Source organism: Periplaneta americana, chromosome 16 (assembly GCF_040183065.1).
Source record: "Periplaneta americana isolate PAMFEO1 chromosome 16, P.americana_PAMFEO1_priV1, whole genome shotgun sequence".
Classification (NCBI taxonomy): Eukaryota; Metazoa; Arthropoda; class Insecta; order Blattodea; family Blattidae; genus Periplaneta; species Periplaneta americana.
In genome coordinates, this window is record NC_091132.1 from 107,989,925 (window position 1) to 108,014,219 (window position 24,295).

Sequence of the window (24,295 nt, forward strand, 5' to 3'; positions counted from 1 at the left end):
AATGTACAATTTCCCCTCAGTTTAATGAAAAAATTACTACTTTCTTTCAGTTTAATGAAAGGAATGAAATAGGAAACATTAAAAAAATAAAATAAAATTTTGGGGGCACAGGGCAAATGTTTTGTGGAAAAAAATCATTATTCTTTCGACAAGCATTTCTTCGCTTCCAGTTAACCTGTATCATTCATTTTTTACCAAATTGATCCCTAAACAGTGAAGAATATTGTAATCTAGGATGTACTTACTAGAGTCATTCCACATCAACTCGAACAAATTTAAAGGATGTTTAACCTTGATGTTTTTTATTTCTGTCAAACTTTTTTATTCAATTGAAAGATCAAAAATAAAATATACGTATATTTTTATTTTCATAAAACTTTATTCTTTCGAAAAGTATTTAAATTCACAATTTTCGTAATGGAGCGCGCACTGTTATATATAAAAGGTAATATCTTCGTTATTGATAAATGCAAATTACTCAAATTCGGCTCATATTAGAGCTTATAACATGTACTTTTACCATATCTAACCTTCGTTACATAAAAATTTATATTGTATTTTTTCTCGACAACATATTATCTTTAAGATGCTTTTTTTTTTTTGTTCGCAAACTCTTTTCGAAATATAAAACATTTCACTACATTACTTAGTTTCTCAACTATGTGCGTACAAAATTTCAGAATGGCATATACCTAAATGAACTTATCCAGTCGGGCACCGATGTTGAGTAGGGGCATCACTGCAAGACCGTGTCCCTATGTATGGATACGTGTGTACACACAGTGTCAGTATATTATACACCATAAAGTCGACTTACGAAATATGTAAACATTTTTAAAGCACAATTATTAACATAAAATTCCACAAAACTAATTTAAAACACATAAAAAGCAAATCAACTGGATTAGATAGCTGAAGCGTACCTTTAAGCAACTCAAATAATGCGCCCTGTGGACAAAAGTCTATATGACTCTAGTCTGTACAAAATTGAATCAGCGATAGGCCTACTGATCTCTTGTTACATTCCAAGGGATGGTAAGTATTACACTGTTCACTACACAGTATACATGTACACTCGTCGCAGGCCTGGTGGAAAGACTTCGTGTTGCAGGTCGCAAAGCGCGTCACTACGTGCCTCAGTTCATATTCTTTAAGCAACTCAAATACACGTTTACTTTCGTGGGACAAAGAATAATCTTTAACTAGTGCTTCAGATTTTAAGACCGGTATGAAAGCATGTACTGTAGTGTTCTCGTGTCACTTAGCCCTACTGCTGTTGTCCTCTCATATAGAGACTGCAGTAAATCACATCTACTTTTATAGTCATCATTTGTCAAAAATAGAAAATCAATTCCACTAATATTCTTTTCAGCCCACTCAAACAATTTTCTCGGTGTCGTAATGGGGTCGTGACTTGGCTGAATTTAAATAATTTTGATGCTATATAAATCTCAAAATAATCAGAATTGGGACCAACAAAAAATATGGGTCTCTTATTATTTACCCTTAGAAAGCATACAAAAAGTTTCAGACAATTCTAAAAATATGAGGTCAAAAATGTGTCCGGTTTCACGTGGAATGGCTCAATAGCATTTCTCACTTTTTATGTATTTTTTTTAATAACATGTAAAGAAATTATTTTATTTCTTTTTATTTATAGGGAGGCAGTGCTTTTGCTTTGAACTAATTAGTTGATTTTAAATTACGACATAGCTCTATGTGTAAGCTTCAATTCGGTGTTAGAATGAAGTCGATAGCTCTATTGTGAGCGTACTTTTTATTTGCTGAAAGACTGTAAAATGTTGAAAAAACTGAAATAGGGTAAAAATAAATTTTAAATTTAAGTTCAAGCTAGGTAACAAATAACTTACTTTTATGCTCATAAGACCCCTCCTGCAACTTATGTGAGTCACTGTTCTTGTGTCTTGAGATCAATTTTCTTCTCTTTCACAGCCTTCCGCTACCTTCTTCGCTGCTGTTGCTCAGGAGTGCACTGTATGGTTGCCTTCAGGGTTCGAGTCTTGTTTGCAGCATTCATACCAGCCGTTGTGTATCTTCTGGGGTGATGCTCATCTTCCAGAATATGTCAATTCAACTTCGTTTCCACAATTGAAGTGGCAGAAAGCATCCATGACCCCAAGTATTAGGTTCTACATTTCTTTGGGACAAAGTCTCCAAATCAAACCACTAAAAGACTCGTTTGCATTCTGAATCTTGTCGTGCAAACACCTGCTCAGCATACTGGGGTCTGTAAGCCTTCCGTAAATAGATTTAACCCACTTCTTGGCGCAAGCAGCTGAGCATGGAGTATGAGAAATTAAATTTCGTTCATCAATCGTGGGAAAACCTGAACTTGTTATGTATGTTAAAAAACTAGAAGAATCAAGTTGTAATATGAGACAAAAACAACATGTTCATCTTTTGAAGAAAAATTGTCATTCTAGGGTTCGATATAAACCTTAAAAATTCCAGACCTGTCCGGAACTCGAACGCGAACCATTTGGTCACAGGCTGATCACTCAGCCATTGCAGAGGATCAACTGAAATATTACTATAGGACGAGATAGGAGAAATTTGGTCCAAAGACTCTAATTTAGGCTTGGAGGCTTTGAAAACTCCGATACGGGACACACAGCATAACGTCCCTCCCGCAGGACTTGTACTCCGGATTTCTGCGTCCTGAAAAATTCGTCGATCTCACCCGGGTTTGAACCCGTAACCTTGGGTTTAAAGGAGAATGCTTTATTCCTAGACCATTGAGGGCGACATTTAGTAGTTTAGTATCCAAGTTTGATGCTTTACTCCCATTAACTTTATTCTTGTACAGAACTAAAATAATGTACAAAATGCAACCGTAAATGGAGATAACGTACGCCTCATACACTTACTTACTTACAAATGGCTTTTAAGGAACCCGGAGGTTCATTGCCGCCTCACATAAGCCCGCCATAGGTCCCTATACTGAGCAAGATCAATCCAGTCTCTATCATCATATCCCACCTCCCTCAAATGCATTTTTATATTACTTTCCCATCTACGTCTTGGCCTCCCCAAAGGTATTTTTCCCTCCGGACTCCCAACTAACACTCTAAGCTTATACGCATTTCTTGATTCACCCATACGTGCTACATGTCCTGCCCATCTCAAACGTCTGTATTTAATGTTCCTAATTATGTCAGGTGAAGAATACAATGCGTGCAGTTCTGCGTTGTGTAACTTTCTCCATTCTCCTGTAACTTCATCCCTCTTAGCCCCAAATATTTTCCTAAGTACCTTATTCTCAAACACCCTTAACCTATGTTCCTCTCTCAAAGTGAGAGTCCAAGTTTCACAGCCATATAGAACAACCGGTATTATAACTGTTTTATAAATTCTAACTTTCAGATTTTTTGACAGCAGACTGGATGATAAAAGCTTCTCAACCAAATAATAACAGGCATTTCCCATATTTATTCTGTGTTTAATTTCCTCCCGAGTATCATTTATATTTTGTTACTGTTGCTCCAGGTATTTGAATTTTTCCACCTCTTCAAAGGATAAATTTCCAATTTTTATATATCCATTTCGTACAATATTCTGGTCACGAGACATAATCATATACTTTGTCTTTTCGGGATTTACTTCCAAACCTATTTCTTTACTTGCTTCCAGTAAAATTCCCGTGTTTTTCCTAATCGTTTGTGGATTTTCTCCTAACATATTCACGTCATCCCCATAGACAAGCAGCTGATGTAACCCGTTCAATTCTAAACCCTCTCTGTTATCATGGACTTTCCTAATGGCATACTCTAGAGCAAAGTTAAAAAGTAAAGGTGATAGTGCATCTCCTTGCTTTAGCCCACAGTGAATTGGAAACGCATCTGACAGAAACTGACCTATACTGACTCTGCTGCATGTTTCACTGAGACAGATTTTAATTAATCGAACTAGTTTCTTGGGAATACCAAATTCAATAAGAATATAATATAAAACTTATCTCTTAACGGAGTCATATGCCTTTTTTAAATCTATGAATAATTGATGTACTGTACCCTTATACTCCCATTTTTTCTCTAATATTTGTCAAATACAAAATATCTGATTAATAGTCGATCTATTACGCCTAAAACCACACTGATGATCCAAAATAATTTCATCTACATATGGAGTTAATCTTCTCAAAAGAACATTGCACAAAATTTTGTACGTCAACAAAAGTGATATTCCTCGAAAGTTACTACAGTTAGTCTTGTCCCCTTCTTAAAGATAGATACGATTATGGACTCCTTCCATTGCTCTGGTACAATTTCCTTTTCCCAAACAGCAAGTACACGCTTATAAATTTCGTTAGATAATGCGCTTCCACCCTCTTGTATTAATTCTGCTGGAATTTGATCAATACCTGGAGACTTGTACATTTTCAAATTTTCTATCGCAATTTCGACTCCAGAAAGTGTGGGTTCGGGTATAAATGGCACAGCAGTTTGTATTTCAATTTCGTCTCGATAATTTGTATGTGGGCTATGTATATTTAGTAGTTGTCCAAAATAGTTTTTCCATCTGTTCACGATTGAATGAGCGTCTGCAAGCAAGTCACCATTCTCATCCTTAATCACGTTTACCCTTGCCTGACATCCATTCTTGAATTCCTTTATGCCCTTGTATAAATCGCTAGTGTTTTTATTTTTAGTATTTATTTCTACCTCTTTCAGTTTTTCCTTCAAATAACCTCTCTTTTTATTCCTAAGTGTACGTTTTGCTTCCCGTCTTTTATTGAAATAATTACCTCTATTCGCCTGAACTGTATCCTGTAAGAATTTCAATTTTGCCTGTTTCCTATTTCTACTACCATGCAACAATCTTCATCAAACCACGGTTTCTTTTTCATAGTTTCATAATAACCTATGCTCTGTTCAGCTGCAATATTGATATTATCTCGGGTATTTTCTCACACGCTATTAACATCTAACTCTTCCTCAACTTTGTCGGAACTTGCTAATACGGCAAACCTATTTGAAATTTCGACCTGATAATTTTGCTTAGTTTCCTCGTCCTTTAATTTCGGAATACTGAATGTTCTAATATTACTGATAGTCTTTCTCTTAGTTCTCCAATTACCAAATAATGGTCAGAATTACAATCTGCCCCCCTGAAAGTTCGAGTGTCTACTATACTAGTGTGTCTTCTTTTATCTATCAAGATGTGATCTATCTGATTATGTGTCAATGATATGGGTCACGTATTGTGGGTCCCTATCACCACGGCATGGCGCGTTCTCAGGTTGCGGATCGAGGAGACGGCCTCCAGTTATGGAGGATAGCTGTGAATATATTGAAGAAGCAGTCGCGGACAGCCGATGAGGGGTGGTCCTCCAGCTTGGGGGTTGGGCGAAGGGCTAACAACCCATCACCGTAAAAAGCAGCTTGTTACGAAACCTTCAAATAAGCCTCGGAATGGGACTGATTCTCTTTCACGACCACAGCAAAGGATAACGTACGCCTGAATTAATAATTACTGTACTTATATCATATTGATCCCCTTTTCTCCGTGACAGTGGCTGGTTACTGAAAAAAAGTGACCAAGACTGTTGTGATTACAATTACAACACAAAAAAATAATAAATAGCGATAGACCTACTCTAACTATAACAATTCTATTGATTCTGAAATGTGTTTCTTTTTTTATACATTTGAGATTCATTTCATTATATATATATATATATATATATATATATATATATATATATATACACTTACTGTTATTTGAGAATCTATGAAAAACTAACATAATTAACCCACTTATTGCATGTTTAAATATAAATTACTCTTACAATATAGCAGTCTATGGGCAGATTGAAATCAAATCTGCTTCCTAGTTGAAGCTTGTAATATCACTAAAACATGTTGTAAATCACATTGCTTTCCCTATGCGTGAGAATAACTCGTGCAATATACTTTAAGTATTTCAAATCAAACATTTAATCAGGTTCAGTCGAATAGGAGTGCAGCTGTCATTAAAGCTTTGAAACAAAACTCTGGTCTTTTATGTTGAAGGAAAAGCTTTCATTTATTACAACAAAAACAATTTGAATCTATAAGAAATTAATATGGTCGGCTGTAAATTTTCATGTTAGTCGTATCCAGTTACCAGCTGGTTGACTCAATTACATCACCCAGCACATTTCATAAATTCAGAAAACTGAGTAATTATTTTTATTAGGCCTTTAGTATCGCATTATCTAAAAGTCAACTTGAGCAAAATGTAAAATTTGGTGTACATTACTGAGATAAATCAGGATTTCAATTCATTCGTTTGAGATATTTTAACGTAAAGACTTTTAACTGCAAAACTAATCACGTCCTAATTGATGCTAATTGAACATTTCTCTCTGTGTTAAACTACATCAAAGAGAAATCCTTCATGATGAATAGTAGCCAATACGCCGACCACAGCTGTCTCGTCATCCATACACGTTGTTTCGACAGCTTTCAACTGAACTCAACTCATGTAGCCCTAATTTATACGGTACTCTGTATGCGTATCACTTCTCACTGGTCACTTTTTCCTGTTTTCCATAATCGTCGTTATTGCTGTTGTGCCCCATGACTTTAGAAACTTCTCCAAGCCATGCTATCCTAGCTCTTCTCTTTTTCTCCCGCCGACATGTGACTTTTCGCAGTCTTTCATTTACCATTCTTTGCACCTAGCCATAACGTTGTAGAGTTCTCATTTTTTTTAGCGGATCTACATGCCTTTTCTTCATTTCCTCCTCATCCCTGATCTCCTCACTTCTGATATGCTGTTGTCTTTATATCCCCTTGCTTCAACGAAAACCATCCACTTCAAACACTTTCATTGTTACGTAACTTCTCAGTTAATGTCCAACATTCCTGCCTATATTTAAGACTACTTTGTCTTTGTACTATTGCTTGTAGAGCTGTATTTTTTGTAGGCCTACTTTTCTGCAAATAAATAATTCAGAGGATTGTACTCATAAACTTCATTACTTTAGTTTCTTCAATAACATTTCATTATTTGGGAATTTGAATAAAATAAATAAACAAAGGTCTAGGCTATAATATTAAAATTAACTGACTCTCTCACCTTCCAATTTATGTTTGATCCTTATCGATACACTGATTGATTTGACTCTGTCTGATCATTGACTGACTAGACCGATTCGCTGTTTGTTCAACTCATTGACTGATTTCGTTAATTACTTGAATAATACGACTCATGTGGAGTAACTGCTAGCACATCTTACCGTGAAACTAGCGGGCCCGGGTTCAAATCCTGGTTCGAACAAGTTACCTGGTTCAGATTTTTTCCGAAGTTGTCCCTCAGCCCATTAAGAGCAAATGCTGGGTAACTTTCGGCGCTGGACCCTCAGTTTGCTAGAATTATTACTTTCATCTCATTGAGACTGTAGATAACCAGAGCAATCGATAAAGCGTCGCAAAATAACCAATTAAAAATACGAGTCATTGACAGCCTTACTGTCTTTCTCACTCACTGATTAACTTGCTCAGAAGCTGATTTACTCTGTTAATTTACTGATCATGATTTTTGGTTCAACGGCAGTGCCTTTAACTTCGCCGTTATTCGCCCCGGCTCATAGATGTAGCAAGGGTCGAATAGCGTAGACCACGTAGTTCTTAAGAGACTGCCCAGAGTGCACCACAGACTGTAAATCCACATAGCATTCTATAATTCAAAATGTTGAAACTTTTATTATACATAGCATTCGCAATAAATGATGATAAATGAAAATTATTACAGTTTCCGGAGAAAACCTCTGTGTTGCCTGAACCACGCACGTGCCCAAACACAAATTATAACATTAGGCTAGATCCCTGGGTTATAAGACGAGCGACAATTGAGTTCACTAACCAATGCGACTGAATTGATTGATCTAACTTACCCAACCTAACAGACTGTCCGATCCGACTGACTAAGCTGATAGATTCGACTAACTTACTGACATGACGATTGATAACTGCCAGATTGAATTATTCTGACATCGTCTCCAGGCTTAAGTTGCAAGTAGCAGCGATGTGATTTCATTCTTCAAATGTGAAAGAACTGTTATTTGCTGCAGAATCGTTCTTAGAATATTTTCCAGTACAGTCTTATATCAAAAACGTATCCTCGCACCTCATAGGTTTTCCATCGACTGAGATAGTCCAACGTCAAAAGAAATATTCAAAAGTGTTATTGGCAAAGAGATCAAAGTTCTCGGAATAACTAGGCCTACTGTATAATTTATATTCTACAAGAGAACTGACTGATTCTGCCGAGCACAGATTTTGTCCAGTTATTGGAGATGGTCTATAATTTATAGGTAATGGAGCACAATTATGAATTATTAGTTCGTAAGAAAACACTTTTATACATACATACTTAAGTGCTCTGCTCAAGGGCAGGTCTTTCACTGCAAACCCAGCATTATCCAATGTTTGCTATTTTCTATCTTCCTCATAGTCTCCGTATAAGTTCCATATATCTTAATATCGTCTATAATTTGATATCTTCTTCTGCTCCCAACGCTTCTCCCGTTCACTATTACTTTAAGTACGTCCTTCTATATTTTTTGAAAACATGCATTTGGTTATAAAATTTATAATTGCCTAATATTACTTCGCAATTCAGTATGTGGAATTTCCCTCCCATACTGTACAGAGTAAGAGTAAGGGAACTGGTAATCCTACATCATTATATCCTGGCCTAGTTGCCTCATAAGTGGTGACTTCGTGGTTTCACTTGTGAGATTCAGACCTGCCTTCGGACAGTTGACTAAAAAAAACTGCACAGACTGCTTCTTAGTAGCTTTCGTAATTATTTGTGGAGATTGCAAATTTTACAACTAAAACAAAACATCCGACAGTCTCTGCGGAGAATGACAAGTTTAACAACCTTACACCCTCCACCTTGACGCCGACACAGACACAACTGACATTCTGAAAGGAGACTTGGTCGATAGCAATCCTTTCGCACTGCTGGTATCTCATTTAAACGCTCAAAGCTTAATAGTTACTACACTATCATGAAATGCCTTCCATCTTCGCTCCTTTGAATATCCACGCTATCCTCATTTCTGAAACATGGTTAAACCTTCCCTCTCTGCCTCTCTAGTGGATTTACCTGGCTACGTTCTTTGTCGAAATGACAGAGTTGGAAAAAGGGGAGGTGGTTGTGCTGTCTACGTGCGTCCTCACCTGCAACCAAGAGTTTTACGCCAGTCGCCCAACCAATATGCAGCTCGTCCCGAATTTTAACTTTATAAAAATTTTCACTTCCTATCAAAAATGTTTAATCATTGTAGTATACAAACCCCCCCAGACTTCGTATGTCGACGTAGTTTGCGACCACTTTATTGGACTTATCACCACATTATGAACACGTTCTAATCTTGGGAGATTTCAATACCAACTTGCTAGCCACTGAATCGCCCGCTACTCGAGAAATTCTGACAATATTCGACTCGTATAATATGACTATTTTACCACTTTTGCCCACGCATCACTCTGCAACATCCGAAACGTTGCTAGATCTGAATATTACTAAGAACGTGGACAGGGTACTATCATACGGACAATTAACTGCACCAGGCACATCAGCTCATGACATCATTTACCTAACATATTCACTAAAATGCCCTAAAATGAAGCCAAATACAATAACATTCCGCGACTTGAAACGCATTCACGAGACTAGTTTCTATGAGGATGCTGTGCAACTGCCCTGGCACACGATCTGGACTGCGACAAAGTGAACATTCTTAACGGACTTATTGTGTCACTGTACGAAAAACACGCTCCACGGAAAACTTAACGTGTTAAAGGTGTCCAGCGCCATAGATGACAACTAAGATAAAGACCTGATGACGGACAGGGATGTTGCTTACCAAAAATATAGACGGGATAAAACTGATGACAACCTATGGAATTACAAACGACTAAGAAATATGACGAATCAAGAAATACGAAATACCAAACTGAAATATATGTACGGACTAATTGATTCAAATGTAGCCTAAACTCTAGGGACATATGGGAAAATATTAATTCAATGGCATTTCAAAATACAAAAGGACATACACAACAAATCTACACCTCATTAGAACGCCACAATAAACATTTCACTACCCCGCCAACTAACAGTACGCCACATTGCCTTCCCATAAGTAAAAAGTAATATAATAATTACACAAATCCGCAAATGTTGCTTGTACACCGTGTCCCGCTTAAAACTCCTGTAAAATAAATGGTTATTACTCGAAATATATATGGCAAAGAGAAATATATCTAGTCAAGTTTGATAGTGCAATTTATGTAACAATGGTTGCCATGGAAAAATAAATAAATAACAGTAAACTAATTCTGTAAATATAGCCATGCGGACTGTTCAGCAGAAAGTCTCGTGTGTTCGTTGGTTAGAAGAAACAAAGTCTGTGAAGCAAGTTCAACACCGATTTTGTTGGGAATACAACCTTCAAAAACATGATCCCATTACTGACTATAAGTGAATAATGGTCTGTCTGGCATGCAAATTTGAAGCAAACAGGACGCTTTTTGTCGAGCAGTAGTAAACAAGCTAAGGAAAGAGTTTCTGAAAAGAACATTGAACTCGTACGAACCTCCTTTACAAGAAGCCCAAGAAAATCAATCCGAAAAACAAGTTTACAACTCAAATTCTTCGCAGTACTATTCATAATGTTCTATACAAAAGGCTCCCTCTTCAAGCATACAAAATTCAAATCATACAGCAGATTAAGCCCGATGATAAAGATAAGAGGCTAAATTTTGTTGCGAGTTTTTCGGACAGAATTGACGAAAACAACTCGTACTTAGATCATATGTGTTTCCCTGACGAGCCAACATTCCACGTATCAAGAAAAGGCAACAGACACAATTGCAGAATCTAGGGAAGTGTGAATCCGTCTGTTGTGTTTCAACATGAACGCGACTTACCCAAAGATAATGTCAGGTGCAATTTATTTAAAGATCGTTTGATAGGCCCCTTCTTTTTTGCTGAATCTACAGTGACTCGTTCAACCTATCTAGATATGTTGGAGTTGCATGTCTTGCCACAGCTTCCTGCAGGAACTATTTATCGCGCAAGATGGCGCTGCCCCTCAATTCGCATTGGAGGTACGCAAGTTTCTTAATGACAATTTTCAAAGACAGTGGATTGGCAGAGGATCCGAGACAATCGCTTGGCAGCCAAGGTCACCAGATCTATCAACCTTGAACTTTTTTCTACGGGGATTCGTCGAGGATTAAGTTTACAGAACACCAGAGGCTGACCTCGATTATTTGAAGCTCAGAATCCGCCTTGCGATTCAAAATGTCACTATCGATATGCTGAGGAATACCTGGAAAGAGGTGGAAAACAGGCTCGACATCTGCCGCGCTATAAATGGTAGTCATGTTGAATTTGTAGTGAATTTGTAACTCTTTAGGCATTAGAATATGTTAACAGTTTCAATTAAATAAATTTTTCATTAGAGCTATGGACTTTGTTTTATTGGTATTTTAAGCTGGACACGGTGTATATTTAATCACAATTATATGTAAACAACACAGAGACCATCCATCGTGGAATAACTACTGAGACAAAATCTATTCAATTCAACAAAATTCAGCACGGTTATATTTTCTACAGACGTTAATTATGGCCTATAATATTTGGAGCACTTCTCTTTATAATAATAATAATAATAATAATAATAATAATAATAATAATAATAATAATAATAATAATAATAATAATTCTTTATTTATACTGGCAGAGTTAAGACCATAGGGCCTTCTCTTACACTCTACTAGGTCACAAAGTATACAAGCAGTTAAAATTTAATAAAAAGTTAAAGAACAGAATACTAACATATTACAATAATAATAATAATAATAATAATAATAATAATAATAATAATAATAATAATAATAATAATAATAAATATAATAATAGCATAATAAAATCGACACTAAACAACATGAAAATAATACAATAATAGAAAAAAGAAAATAAAATACATTGGAATATAGTAAAAGCAACTCATTAACATGGAAAACGTAAGGTAGAATATAACAAAATGGAATGTAATAATTTGATAATTAGATAATTTGACGAAAATAATTAAGAATATAATTAAAATTATAGTAAATTTCGTCTTATACTGGGAGCCCGACGTAGACCTCCGGAGTTTAACACGACAAGAACAGTATTTCATGTTTAGCCTACCGTGATGGTGTTTAGGACACATTAGTGAAACAACAATATTCAACTTGTAATTCGTATGTTGTTCAACAGATAACAGTACTGACAGACAGCTGTACACATGCGCAGTGCTGCAGTAATAGCGTCGTCACAAGAGAAAGAACAATGAGTCCTTTGTTTCGCAGAAACGAAATCATTGATCTATCATAAGGAGTTTGAGGCGGAAGCATGGTCAGGAAATCCGAATGAACTGATGGAGTGCATCCGTATCAGTATGTGCAGCGGCATCAGGCATGATCGCATTTTTTTTATCAATTTCTAGTAAGAGAAGACTGTTACAATTGCAACTTTGAATATACTATATAACTTTGCTTCTCCCATTTTGAGAATATGAACGGCCTCATTTTCCAAAAGAATAGACCTCGCCACATTGTGCATTTGTGCTCCAACCGTGTACAACAACCGATTTTCAGGCAAATTGTTAGACAGACGAGATCCCATTGCTTAGCCTCCGCACAGTACCCATTTGATTTCAAAGTATTTCTTCCGTTTAAGCCTAGGCCTACTTAAACATAGCCTATGAAAAGAAATCCTGTTTAATTCGGATCTGCGCCACAGCATGTTAGCAATCATATAAGCCAGCGATGGGGAAATGAGCATCATGGGTAAAAAGTCTGTTTCAATCCCTTCCAAGGTTTAGCACCGTTTGTTTATGAAGTAGCGACGCGGAACGTTGACTCAACATCAATTTGCAGTAGCGTGTACTTAGCATTAAATATGACGGAAGTTTATTATGTTTGATCTGAAGTAAACATTCCGGTTTTCCATATTGGAGGGAGAAAAAAATACTTTTCTTCCCGTTCGTCGTAGAAATTAAATCTTTGTTTCGAAGCCAGTTCTTTATCTACTCGATAAGTAAACGCAAGGTTCGCAGAGAGTAATGGGTCAAGGCCAGTGATCAGAGCAGAGAGGGTTCAAGTCCATGTGGTTGGCATTGGATTGGATTGAGGGAGAAAAAGAAGAGAAAGTACTCAGTGAATACATGCTTCGCATTGCTGATATAAGCAATTCCTCAACCATAAAAACAATTTCTATGGATATGATTACCCGTGTGAATCGTAAGTTTGCCACAAACGAGCGTGTTATTTACTGCTAGGTATGTTTTAAACATACAGGGACATCATTTTATTTTTACTAACATTTTTAATATTAACCTGGATATACCTTTAGAGAACCGGAAACACAGTTTGCTACCCCCTTCCACGACTGTAGTTCGATGATACTGGCGTAAAATACAAACAAATCACTTTACTAGGTATAGGAGGGAAGAAAAGTAGTTCATCCATTTACGTAAACTAGGAAATATTGTGATTTTGAGTTCGAGAATTTTCATTAGGTTTTTGTTTATTCAAAATACAGTGCTGCATTAACAATGAGTGTTTTTACTCACGAACTGAGTTATCCATGCGAACGTATTCACTATGCAGTGTATATTATAGTGTCTACAGCATATTAACGTACAATATAGAGAAAGTTAATTTAAAAATAATCATAATATGAATATTTAAACACATTTTTGAAAATGGTGGCCGTTTATTTCGATACAGGCTTAAGTTCTTTTGTGCATATTATCGCACTATAGACTATTGCATCTAATTCCAATTGCCAGTTTTGTCCTTCGTACTAGTAACTCATGTCATAATATGAATATTTAAACACATTTTTGAAAATGGTGGCCGTTTATTTCGATACAGGCTTCAGTTCTTTTGTGCATATTATCGCACTATAGACTATTGCATCTAATTCCAATTGCCAGTTACGTCCTTCGTACTAGTAACTCATGTTGAAATAATTCTATACCTATTCTATAAAAGAGTACCTTACGTACTGTAAATTCAATCTTCACTTCTGCCCGACCCGCACAGATAAAATTACTCAGACATGATATCTACTGACCGTCCAAGTGGTTATGCCGCAGGATCGTAGAAAGGGGAGAAATCACGTGACAGTTAATTACTTAACGAGGCCTTTTTATTTAAGTTATTTTAAACAGTTGTATAATATTACGTAAATGTCCAATTCCTAACAGAAATTAATGTTTTCAGAAAAGAGCTAAGACAGCCCAGCCACTAGCCTTTACAGAGAGGTGAGCAGAAGCAGGTGGGGGAAATCGGGATGCGACGTAGGCAAACGGATGACAGTACCTGTACGAAAATATGATTCAATATTGAAAGCTCTTTCGTCACTGGAAAACGCGAACATATTTATGGAACGTACTATACTCACTAACTCAGTACTATTTACTATATGATGCCTTGATTCTGTGTAGAGGACAGTTGGAACTTCATTAGTAGAAGGGGTGGGAGTGAAGTACATTAAAAAACTCAGGTACAATAAAATTGAATTAAAAATAAAATTATATCCCTGTATAAGCCGTGTTTATTTTATATAATAGATTTTTGTAAATACGATTTCACTGTCTAGTTAATCAACAATGTATTCTAAGCGGAAAAATTTCGTTCACATAAAATTGAGAAAAAAATATCATGCTCAGCGATGTATGTACAAACTTTAAAGAAAAAGAGTAACAGACTGTTTCACTTTGTCCTTGCAGTACAGAAGAAATATTTACGAAATTTGCAAACCTAGGTTACGTTGCAGCGACGTTTGATGACAAGTTTTTTTACTACTGGGTGACGCAAATGGACCGAAGAGTGTTATCCGGTTAATATATCATAGATATTTGAAATCCTGAAATCGAATAATTCATAATATTGTGAAAGAGAAAACTTTATTCTGTATATAGGTAATTAATTTTAAATCCAAAAATAAGAATAACAAGATGAGATTATGAGACTCTTACCTATATTCACATATATGTCCTTTTTTACTGTTCAGTCTCGTTTATTTACTTGCTCACTTTGATCTTTAACTTACTTTTGCGTTGAAAGTATGCACTCATATACTCCTTTCTTCATTTCTTGTTAGCTTCCATATTTTATCGTGACTGTCATCGTGACTGTTACATTTGCATTCATGGTCGATTGGTTCATAGATCATTTCATTTTATTAATAGAGAGTGTTTGTCACACTGGTTTTCGTTTACAGTAAACAGTAAAGTCACATAATCGATGTTCTATGCATGCGTCACATTATCTTTACCAGAAATCGTAATACAGTGATACGATAGTGCTATTCGTTTACTGTGAGCAGACTGGCGCAGGAAAGTATACGTTTCAACATCAAATCGTAAAGTAATTGCAATTAATTTCTATGAAAACTTAAATCTGTGGAAACATATTCATGAGAAAATAATGACTGTAACTGGAAAATATTTCTCCCTGCGAATCATAAAATACCATATATGGATTACCTTATCTAACTATTACAGATTTCGACACTGCAAACTTGGGAAAGTAAGTATAAATGTAACATATAAAATCAGAATGTTTCCTTCATTAAGGACAAAATTAATGTACAGAGCAAGAAACAAAATAGCTTCACAATTCAATTCAACAAAGATCTTATCTTATCACATTATGTATTACAGCGTTTTCATGGAGTATTCAAATGATTTGTTGGAGATTTATCCTTCGAAGAGGTGGAAAAATTCAAATACCTTGGAGCAACAGTAACAAATATAAATGACACCCGGGAGGAAATTAAACGCAGAATAAATATGGGAATTGCCTGTTATTATTCGGTTGAGAAGCTTTAATCATCCAGTCTGCTGTCAAAAAATCTGAAAGTTAGAATTCATAAAACAGTTATATTACTGGTTATTCTGTATGGCTGTGAAACTTGGACTCTCACTTTGAGAGAGGAACAGAGATTAAGGGTGTCTGAGAATAAGGTTCTTAGGAAAATATTTGGGGCTAAGAGGGATGAAGTTACAGGAGTTGGAGAAAGTTATACAACGCAGAGTTGCACGCATTGTATTCTTCAGCTAGCATAATTAGGAACATCTATTATGTCGTGATTTTCGCGATCTCCGTAAATACCTCCCCTGCTTACTTCGCACAGGTGCGGTGAGTAGCTTGACTGAATAACTTTATCTGTGTGGACTGAGCAGAAGTGAAGATTAGAATTACCGAAAGTGCGGTAATATGCTGAATAAAGTAGCCATTATATAATGAATAAAACCGCCTGAAGAGTTGAGTTTGTGGAAAAAAAAAAAAAAAAAATGTTACTACTCTACCGTATTTTGATAAAATGCCGTAAAAGTAATTATCAAACTGAAAATCCTAATATCGTATTTCCCTGTAACATAAATGGATACACTACTTTTCTCTCCTCCTATAGCTAGTAAAATGATTTGTTCACATATTGCACTATTAACACCAAACTCCTGTAATGGAAGGGGGTAACAGTGTTTCCGAGTATAGCCAGGTTAATGTTAAAAATGTTGGTAAAAATAAAGTGATGTCCCTATACAAAAAATAAGTCTAGGCCTACTCTCTTTACTCCCGTAGGCCCACTCCCCTTGCCTAAGTGAACTCTGCCAACTGTTAGAGATAGTGTGACGTAATTCCTTGCCAGTACTAAGCGTAGCTAACGAGAAAGACAGACTACGGCACAACGTCACATTCTTAATCATAACATGGCCAAAATGAAACAAGTTTGTATATAATTACACGTTTAACTGGAGTTTAACATAGTAATTCCTTTGTTCTTTAGAACTTTGAACGTGTATTTATATTAGGCGAATGTCATGATGGCCATGACTAGACCGACATAATCATGTGACTTCGATTTGCGCCGTAGCCTGTCTCTCTCGTTAGCTAAGCAAGTGACGTCAGAATATTGTGGCGTAACTTAATACCGTCCCTAAGTAAGAATTTGGCAAGTGGGGGCAGATGTTGAAACCTCCGTAATGTTTAATTCATTTCACCCTCGAGCATAAATGTTTCAGGTTAAGAGTTAAGGCAAGAAGAAATTTGAGTCCTTGGAAAGTAGGAACAGTGTCTAAACTGTGAGAGATTTTAGTGAAACTGAAAGGAATTAATGTCAACTAATGATCCTCGGTAGTCTGAGAGCTATCAGGATTTAAATCTGGAGAAGGTCGATGGAATTGCTTCATCACAGTTTTCTTCTGAAGGGAAGTAGAGCCTATAAACTCGCGTCATATATTTACGTCAAGTAGAAGAACCCTGTTCATGATTTAAGGAGGTCCAAATATATACAGGGTGCACCAGCCAGAGCTAGACTCCTAACCGCACTCACAGCGGCTGATTCATGCGTAACGACGCTACCATATGCGGAGGATTCGTTCCGCGGTTTTGCGGTTAGTATTGCGTAATGATATAATTACCGAGTTCATAATTCATGTTCTAAATGACGTCCTTATGATATCTGGCAGGCTGCACATCTCCTGAAGACATGTCCAGCAACTCGCCGCAGTTCGTTCTCCGAAATGGCTCGAATTTCATGCCGGTTATTTTGTTTGAGTTCCTCAAGTGACTGTGGGTTATTCGCGTAAACTTCACTTTTAACCAATGAGGTGGAACCATGCTCCGTCACCATAAAAAATTAAGATGGGGTCAAGTAGTCCATCCTACACTGATTCTTGGAACTACATGCAAAACCTAAATCTGCTCTGATAATCGGGTTCCGTTAACCTCAGAACTACATGAATTTTGTGAGGTTTTAATTTTGTTTCCTACCTCTTACCACTGAAGACTCTGACACCCCTACCTGCTGAGCTACACGGCGGGATGATGTCGTAGGGCTTCTTTCTAATCGGTGGCCAATTTCATCCAACATCTCCTCAGTGAAAACACGCTTCACACATGTTCGTTTCTTATCCAATACTGATCCAGTTGTACGAAATTTCTTTACTAAATTATAATCATTGCTTTAGAAGGCTCTGGCGAATCAGGGAATGACTGACGGAAGTTTGTTACAACTGTTCTCCAAGATTCGTATTTCACAAAGTTGTTGTAAATAAACACTCGTTGTTCAAAGCTATATTTCATAATGGACACACTACTGTACTCTAAATGTACGGTATACAGCTGCAGCCTCACTGTGTGAACGTGTTTAAGTAACTAAACACGAAACGTACGCGAGCAAGAGGTCTAATCACTGCGATTACGCAGCAGATACTACGCATACGACTTTCCGCCGAGCCGTTCTAGCCCTGACTGGCTCATTCTGTACAATTTCCGATTGTTTCTGGCTGCTTTGTTGAGACTATCCCTGCTGGCGAAGGTCGTTTGGAGATTACAGATGTATCTGTCGGAAAATATGACGAAATTCCGTAAAGGCTTCTGACACTAACGGGAAAAACAGTAAATAATATTTAATATAATGAGTAAACCGCGGGGGTGCGGGCCCTTTACCGTCAAGTTAAGTATGACTGGAGCGTTCCGTGGCGTGTGTACTGAACTCTCAGGTAAGCAACTCACTGTGCGTGCTTCAGACGTACAGTCTTGTGTGTATGAATTGCATACATACAATAATCATACATTTAGTACTTATCTAATTGATGCGTTGTCAACGGAATCTTTTTCTTTACAATAAGGAGTTACGATGTATAACTATGTAGATTGTCAAAGGAGAAACTTCACCGTTTATCAGTTACAATATGTTTGTACTGCGAAAATTGTCTTTCGACATCGCATGAGGTTAATGGAGAGTACGTGAAAAGATTTACATTGTCATTTAAGTTTTCGTCCTGTTTTTTCACCAAAGTGTTCAACACTGCATAGCCATTATTTTTGTTATTACACTACGTAATTTGTCATTTACCTTATCAGGATACAGTCCTTGGGGTATCTTGTTAATAATTTCCGATACTTTTCAATTAATTTAATACACTAGGACATTTGTAGACCAGACGTTTCCAGTTGAGTTATAACTTGTGGCAAGTTTCCGTAATTGGTCTTTATGAATTGTAGATTTTGATGCATATTTTCTGAAATCAAGGATTTTGCTATTGAATCTTCGCCATCTAATGCATGTACAACTAGTTTGACTTTATTGTAACGTTCTGCGAAATATAAGGCAGCTTCAAGCCAGGTGCCCCATCTTGTAACTACGGGTTGAGGTGGAAGGGGGATATCTGGTACAGTTTCTCGAAATTTTAATATTCTTGAAGGGCTTTGAGAATTTTTTTTTTCATAGACGGTATAAAACAGTCCACATTGCTATGTAAAGCACGAATAGCTTCAGCAACTCTATGTAACCCGTGCGCCAGGCAAGTTAAATGCACCATGTTGTTATACCGTTCTTTAAGTTGTTTTGTTGCCTTAATAATACAGTATATGGAGCTGAATCAGTGACGAAAAGAAGTGCATGATCATATTTAATCCTCCGGCCATAAAAAGCGCATAGCCTTATAAAAATCTTGGACAATATTTGCAAGGTTTACCTTTTCCAATTTCTCTCAAGTAAGCACAAATGTTTTCCCTACACAGTTCTCGGAAAGTATACCGACCACCACATTTGCCACATATCTACCACTTACGTCTGTAGACTCATCAACTTAAACCCATATATTTTCTGATCGTTCACGCTTTCTCGAATTTTGGCAATCGTATTCTGGTACGAAATTGGCAAATATTCTTTACGTATTGTTGCTTCTCCTGGAATATGTTGATTTGTATATTTTTCCAGAAATGATCTAAAGTGGGGATTGTCCAAAGTTCTGAATGGAATATTTGTGTGTCACACAAGTCTATATTGAATTGTGACCGACTACCGGTATTTGAACTCGATGGTTCCTGTTTGAATTTCGTTCAACATTTTCCTTGTGTGCTTTACTATTACAGCGTCTATCAGAATAGTGCTTCTTAGTTCGTAATAATCTCGCGACACATACAACACTATCTTCTTCTTCTATAATAGCCTAAATATATCGCGTCCGAATTGTTCCACTAAATTATTTAGTATTGGACTTCCAGAGTTAGTTGTTTTAGGCATTGCAGTGTGTGTCATTTCATACACGCAACTCTTCAGTATGACAGCTAAACACACTCTGAATGTTTCGGGTTCGATGCACGGAACAGTACGGCGAAAGGCGAGAGAGACTTACGTCATACTCTATACCCGTCTGAATAGTCAACTGCAATCGCCGTATTAGGGCCCGCACTCCGCGGTCTAATAATGAGAATGGGTAGAGTAGCTCAATTGGTCACAGTTCAGCCCAAGCTGCATACAAAACTCATTCAATTAATGAGTAATTAAAAACTTACACTTACTATTTTACCTTTTGTGTGTTTCAGATACGCCAACGACCAAACAAGAATTGTGTGCTATATGCAGTGGCCAGACGGGAGGTACCCAACGTCAATGACGGAATATTTGTGAGTTTTTTATATTACGCTATATTATGAGTGGTCTATAAGAAATTTAATAATATGGGAAGCTGATTAATTTCACAGTAATAAGAGGAAAACACGTAAATTTATGTCGCAATTTTTACAGGAAAGAATATCGAGGTATATAGATATAGACAAACAATTGTTTAGTTGATGAAATATAGACAAATATTAAGATAGAAATATTTTAATTTGTACACTCATTAGGGTTGAAAAGGAACAATTTGGGTAATTCCTTAATTAATAATGTAGGTAATTCCGCAAAAATTGGACTTCAGACGACTTCAAAATAATAAGTGAAGGTATGGCAATTGCTTATTTACACAGAGTCAACGGTAAGTAGTAACTTTAATGTTAGGAAGTTATTCTTTGAGATATATTATTTTAATGCAATTTTGCTCGTTTTGCTGCCTTTTCGAGATAAAAATTGTTTTATATAAGCGGTCCAGTTCAAAAGGGGAACAACTCAGAATTTAACGTTTTGAGAAACTTGAATTTTAAACCTTCATGTAGCTGAATCCAATTTTAAAAATCGAATTAACATCAATCTAATTTGAAACCTATAGTATATAAGTACATGCATCATTCAATAATTAATGGCAACAATGTTTGTATGTGGCGCTACCAGCGGTAAATAATGGAAGCTGATGACAATGAGAAAGAAGAGAATTTGATGTGTGTTATCTGTGAGTTTGAAGACTTTAAATCATTCATTATCATAGACTAAAATAGACTGAGCATATAGAGAATTAAATCAATGGCTTTCCAAAAACACGCTATGAAATATTTCATATATAACAATTCGGTCAATGTAGAGTATCCACCGCCCACTGAACGAATATTTCACACTTTTATCACTCCCAATGCTGCGCTATAAACCAATTTTCGGCAATCTAATGTAAAAGACTGCCTACAGATATTTGGAAAGTTTCAGAAAAAATACACAAATTCAATCTTCTAACACGATTTTTTTGTTTTTATGAATTAAGTAATTTGCTGGGAGACATCGTTAGATATAGGCCACTCTTACACTTAACCTGGAGTAATTTAAGCTTATTAATCAGATATGATTCTACTTACTGTTTTTTATATGCTCACCTGTACGTAATTTCTATTTTATACATATTTCATTGTTATTTTCCATCCAAAGATCATTAAGAACGCTGAATATTACTTAATATCGCCTATCTTTCTTCAAATAGTGTTTATATGCCATGTTAATTTTCATTTGTTTTCATAAGTTAACAACCATGCACATTGGGAGCAATATATAAGAAATTATTTTCCTACACAATCCACGCTATATTCACGTTGTTTTGAAATGGTTGATCGAAGATAGTTTGCTTATTGTTTATTACACGCACATTAATTGTATGTAATTTCTATTCCATACGTTTTCTTTTTCTATCCCAAAATCATTAAGAATGGTGAATAATATTCATGCTTGTTTCCTGTATTTCTTAAAATACATGTTAGTTTTTATTTGTCGTTATTTACGTAAAAATGATGCTCCAAAAAATAATAATTTCGTACTCACTCCACATCCCTATATTCACATTTGTTTTTCAGTGACTTATTAAAGAATGTACCGGTATTTAAAAGACTAATCATTTAGAAACATGTTACATAAATCATCCTTGTGCTCCCTGGACCAAATTATATTAAAGAATGTACCGGTATTTAAAAGACTAATTTAGAAACATGTTACATAAATCATCCTTGTGCCAAAAGAGAATGCTCCCTGGACCAAATTGTCGTATTTTGCAGTTGTCGTCAGTACTCGCTGAAATGGGTAATACTATTATAATAATATAATATAATTATGTTGTACGTAGTAAGATCTATTATTCAATTGATAGGATATTTTATGAGGTTGTCACGACTGAGATAGCTATTGTTAATTGCTTTTATTTGTCAGAAGGCCTTGAGTGACGGGTATATAAGGACTGGCGCTCTTAGGGGTGGAGATCGGGGTTTGGGATGGCCCACAAGCAACAAGTTATACTAAATATGTTTAGGATTAGTGTAAAACTGGCATATGTCTCCTATAGTGGGCGGAACATAAGTAACATTCACGAAAGAACAACCCCTTGAATTAATGACATTACTTACGGTTCATCGTGTATACTGTTGAATAATAACAACAAAACGTTATAATCGCATTTGAAAATCATCAACATAATATATCTGCTCCTCAGTCCATCGCCTTCTCTTACGTTGTCTTCGTTGTTTTAACTTCTGTGTTTGCGCCAGGTCCTCTTTGAATTTATAGATATGAAATACAGCACAGGCATCTTCAAGCACAGCAGATCTATTCATAGGAAAATGATCGATTTTCTAAATCCACTCTGAATATGACCTGCCTAACGTGTGAAGTTTAATCCAAGATACTGACTAGGACATGAGCATGTCGGAATAACTAATTTAGATGATTACAGAGAGCAGAAAGTGTTGTGGGATTTCACTCAGATCCCGCGCAACATTTTACAGTATCGGAAAAATTGCTAAGAAAAGGACAACCGAAGTTAAGCTGCTGAGTGAAAATTGAAATGAATTTGTGTTGTATGTATTTTGCGCATAGAGTCTTTTCTCTGTCTTTTACAAAAATACAGAATTTAAATTACATAACACTAAAATTTTCCTGTATCCACTCCTCTTTTTTATAACTATAGACCCCTGTAGCAAAGTACAAAAAGAACAAACTTCTAATATTTCACTGTATTGCCTCCAGAAGTATACAGTATATGAAATATTCGTAATATTTTTCATATAGCATTTTAGAGACAATATTGTCTCTCGACAGTCTTTAAAACGTACTTTCAGGCTCAATATAGTCTATAGGCACCAGTGGCGGCTGATTGACTGAGGCAAGTGTGACCGGGCTTCAATCACTTGGCTTAACTGAACTCAAATGTTGTTTTTATATAATATTGAAATATTAATAGTTTGCATGAAGCACAGAGCATTGTCGAAATATTTGAAAAATTTGCGATGTATATAGACCTGTCTTGCAGTAAAATTTGTTTCTCAAGCCTTAACGCTCTGGCTTCTGATCTTCGTATGTGTTCGCGGACTTTGGGGTTGCACTTGAAAAGCTGTACTTCAGGCACAATTCTTCAGGCTTCGTGGCCTGGCCAGCTCTCACTTCTTCCATCCATAGACCGATCTCTTGTGAATGCCGGTCTCAAGGGTGGGATGGGGTTAGAATATCAGTGCTGATCCTTTTTTCTAAATAAGCCATAAATAACACAAAAATTCCCGCTGTTTAGCACGCATGAGCACACACTGTTCTCTCCCATTGATGTCAGTTTATGGATTATAAGAGGGTGTTGTACTATTGTCCTTCGTAGTACAGTACTGAGTGTGGTCCAGTGTGATTATGTGTTTCGGGAAAATAGAAACGTAAATAGATGCGAGAAATAATGATGTTATAATTAATTCATTCTTAGAATATCATTTTTCGGGAAGATGTAATATTCAAAGAAGGGAAGTTTTAAATAAAGAGATACCTGCGGCATCACTGACAATTTTTCAGATATATAGGCTAAAGCAGGCATGTCAATTGATACCCATAGGAGCAAGAGCGCGCTTTAGAGCTCAGGAGAGCCTGAGCGCTTTACAGCGGAAAGGAAAGAGACAGACGAAAAAGGTAGTATATGCCGCTTGGTCGAGCTATATTCAGGGATGGCCAGCACTGATTCAATAGATAAAAGGAAGAGAACTTATTAAAACTATGTATATTCATGTTAATTTTTAGATTTGCCTGAGAAGTATAA

The 24,295-nt window shown here is 36.3% G+C and overlaps 1 protein-coding gene across 1 annotated transcript in view; it reads left to right on the forward strand.

Annotated features, from left to right (window-relative positions):
• The window catches only part of LOC138691397 (tachykinin-like peptides receptor 86C), a 371,968-nt gene that overhangs the window by 57,272 nt on the left and 290,401 nt on the right, over positions 1–24,295 (forward strand). The window contains exon 2 of the mRNA XM_069813309.1: positions 20,424–20,504. Within this exon, the coding sequence (XP_069669410.1) occupies positions 20,424–20,504 (81 nt within the window). The remainder of the gene's footprint in view (positions 1–20,423; positions 20,505–24,295) is intronic.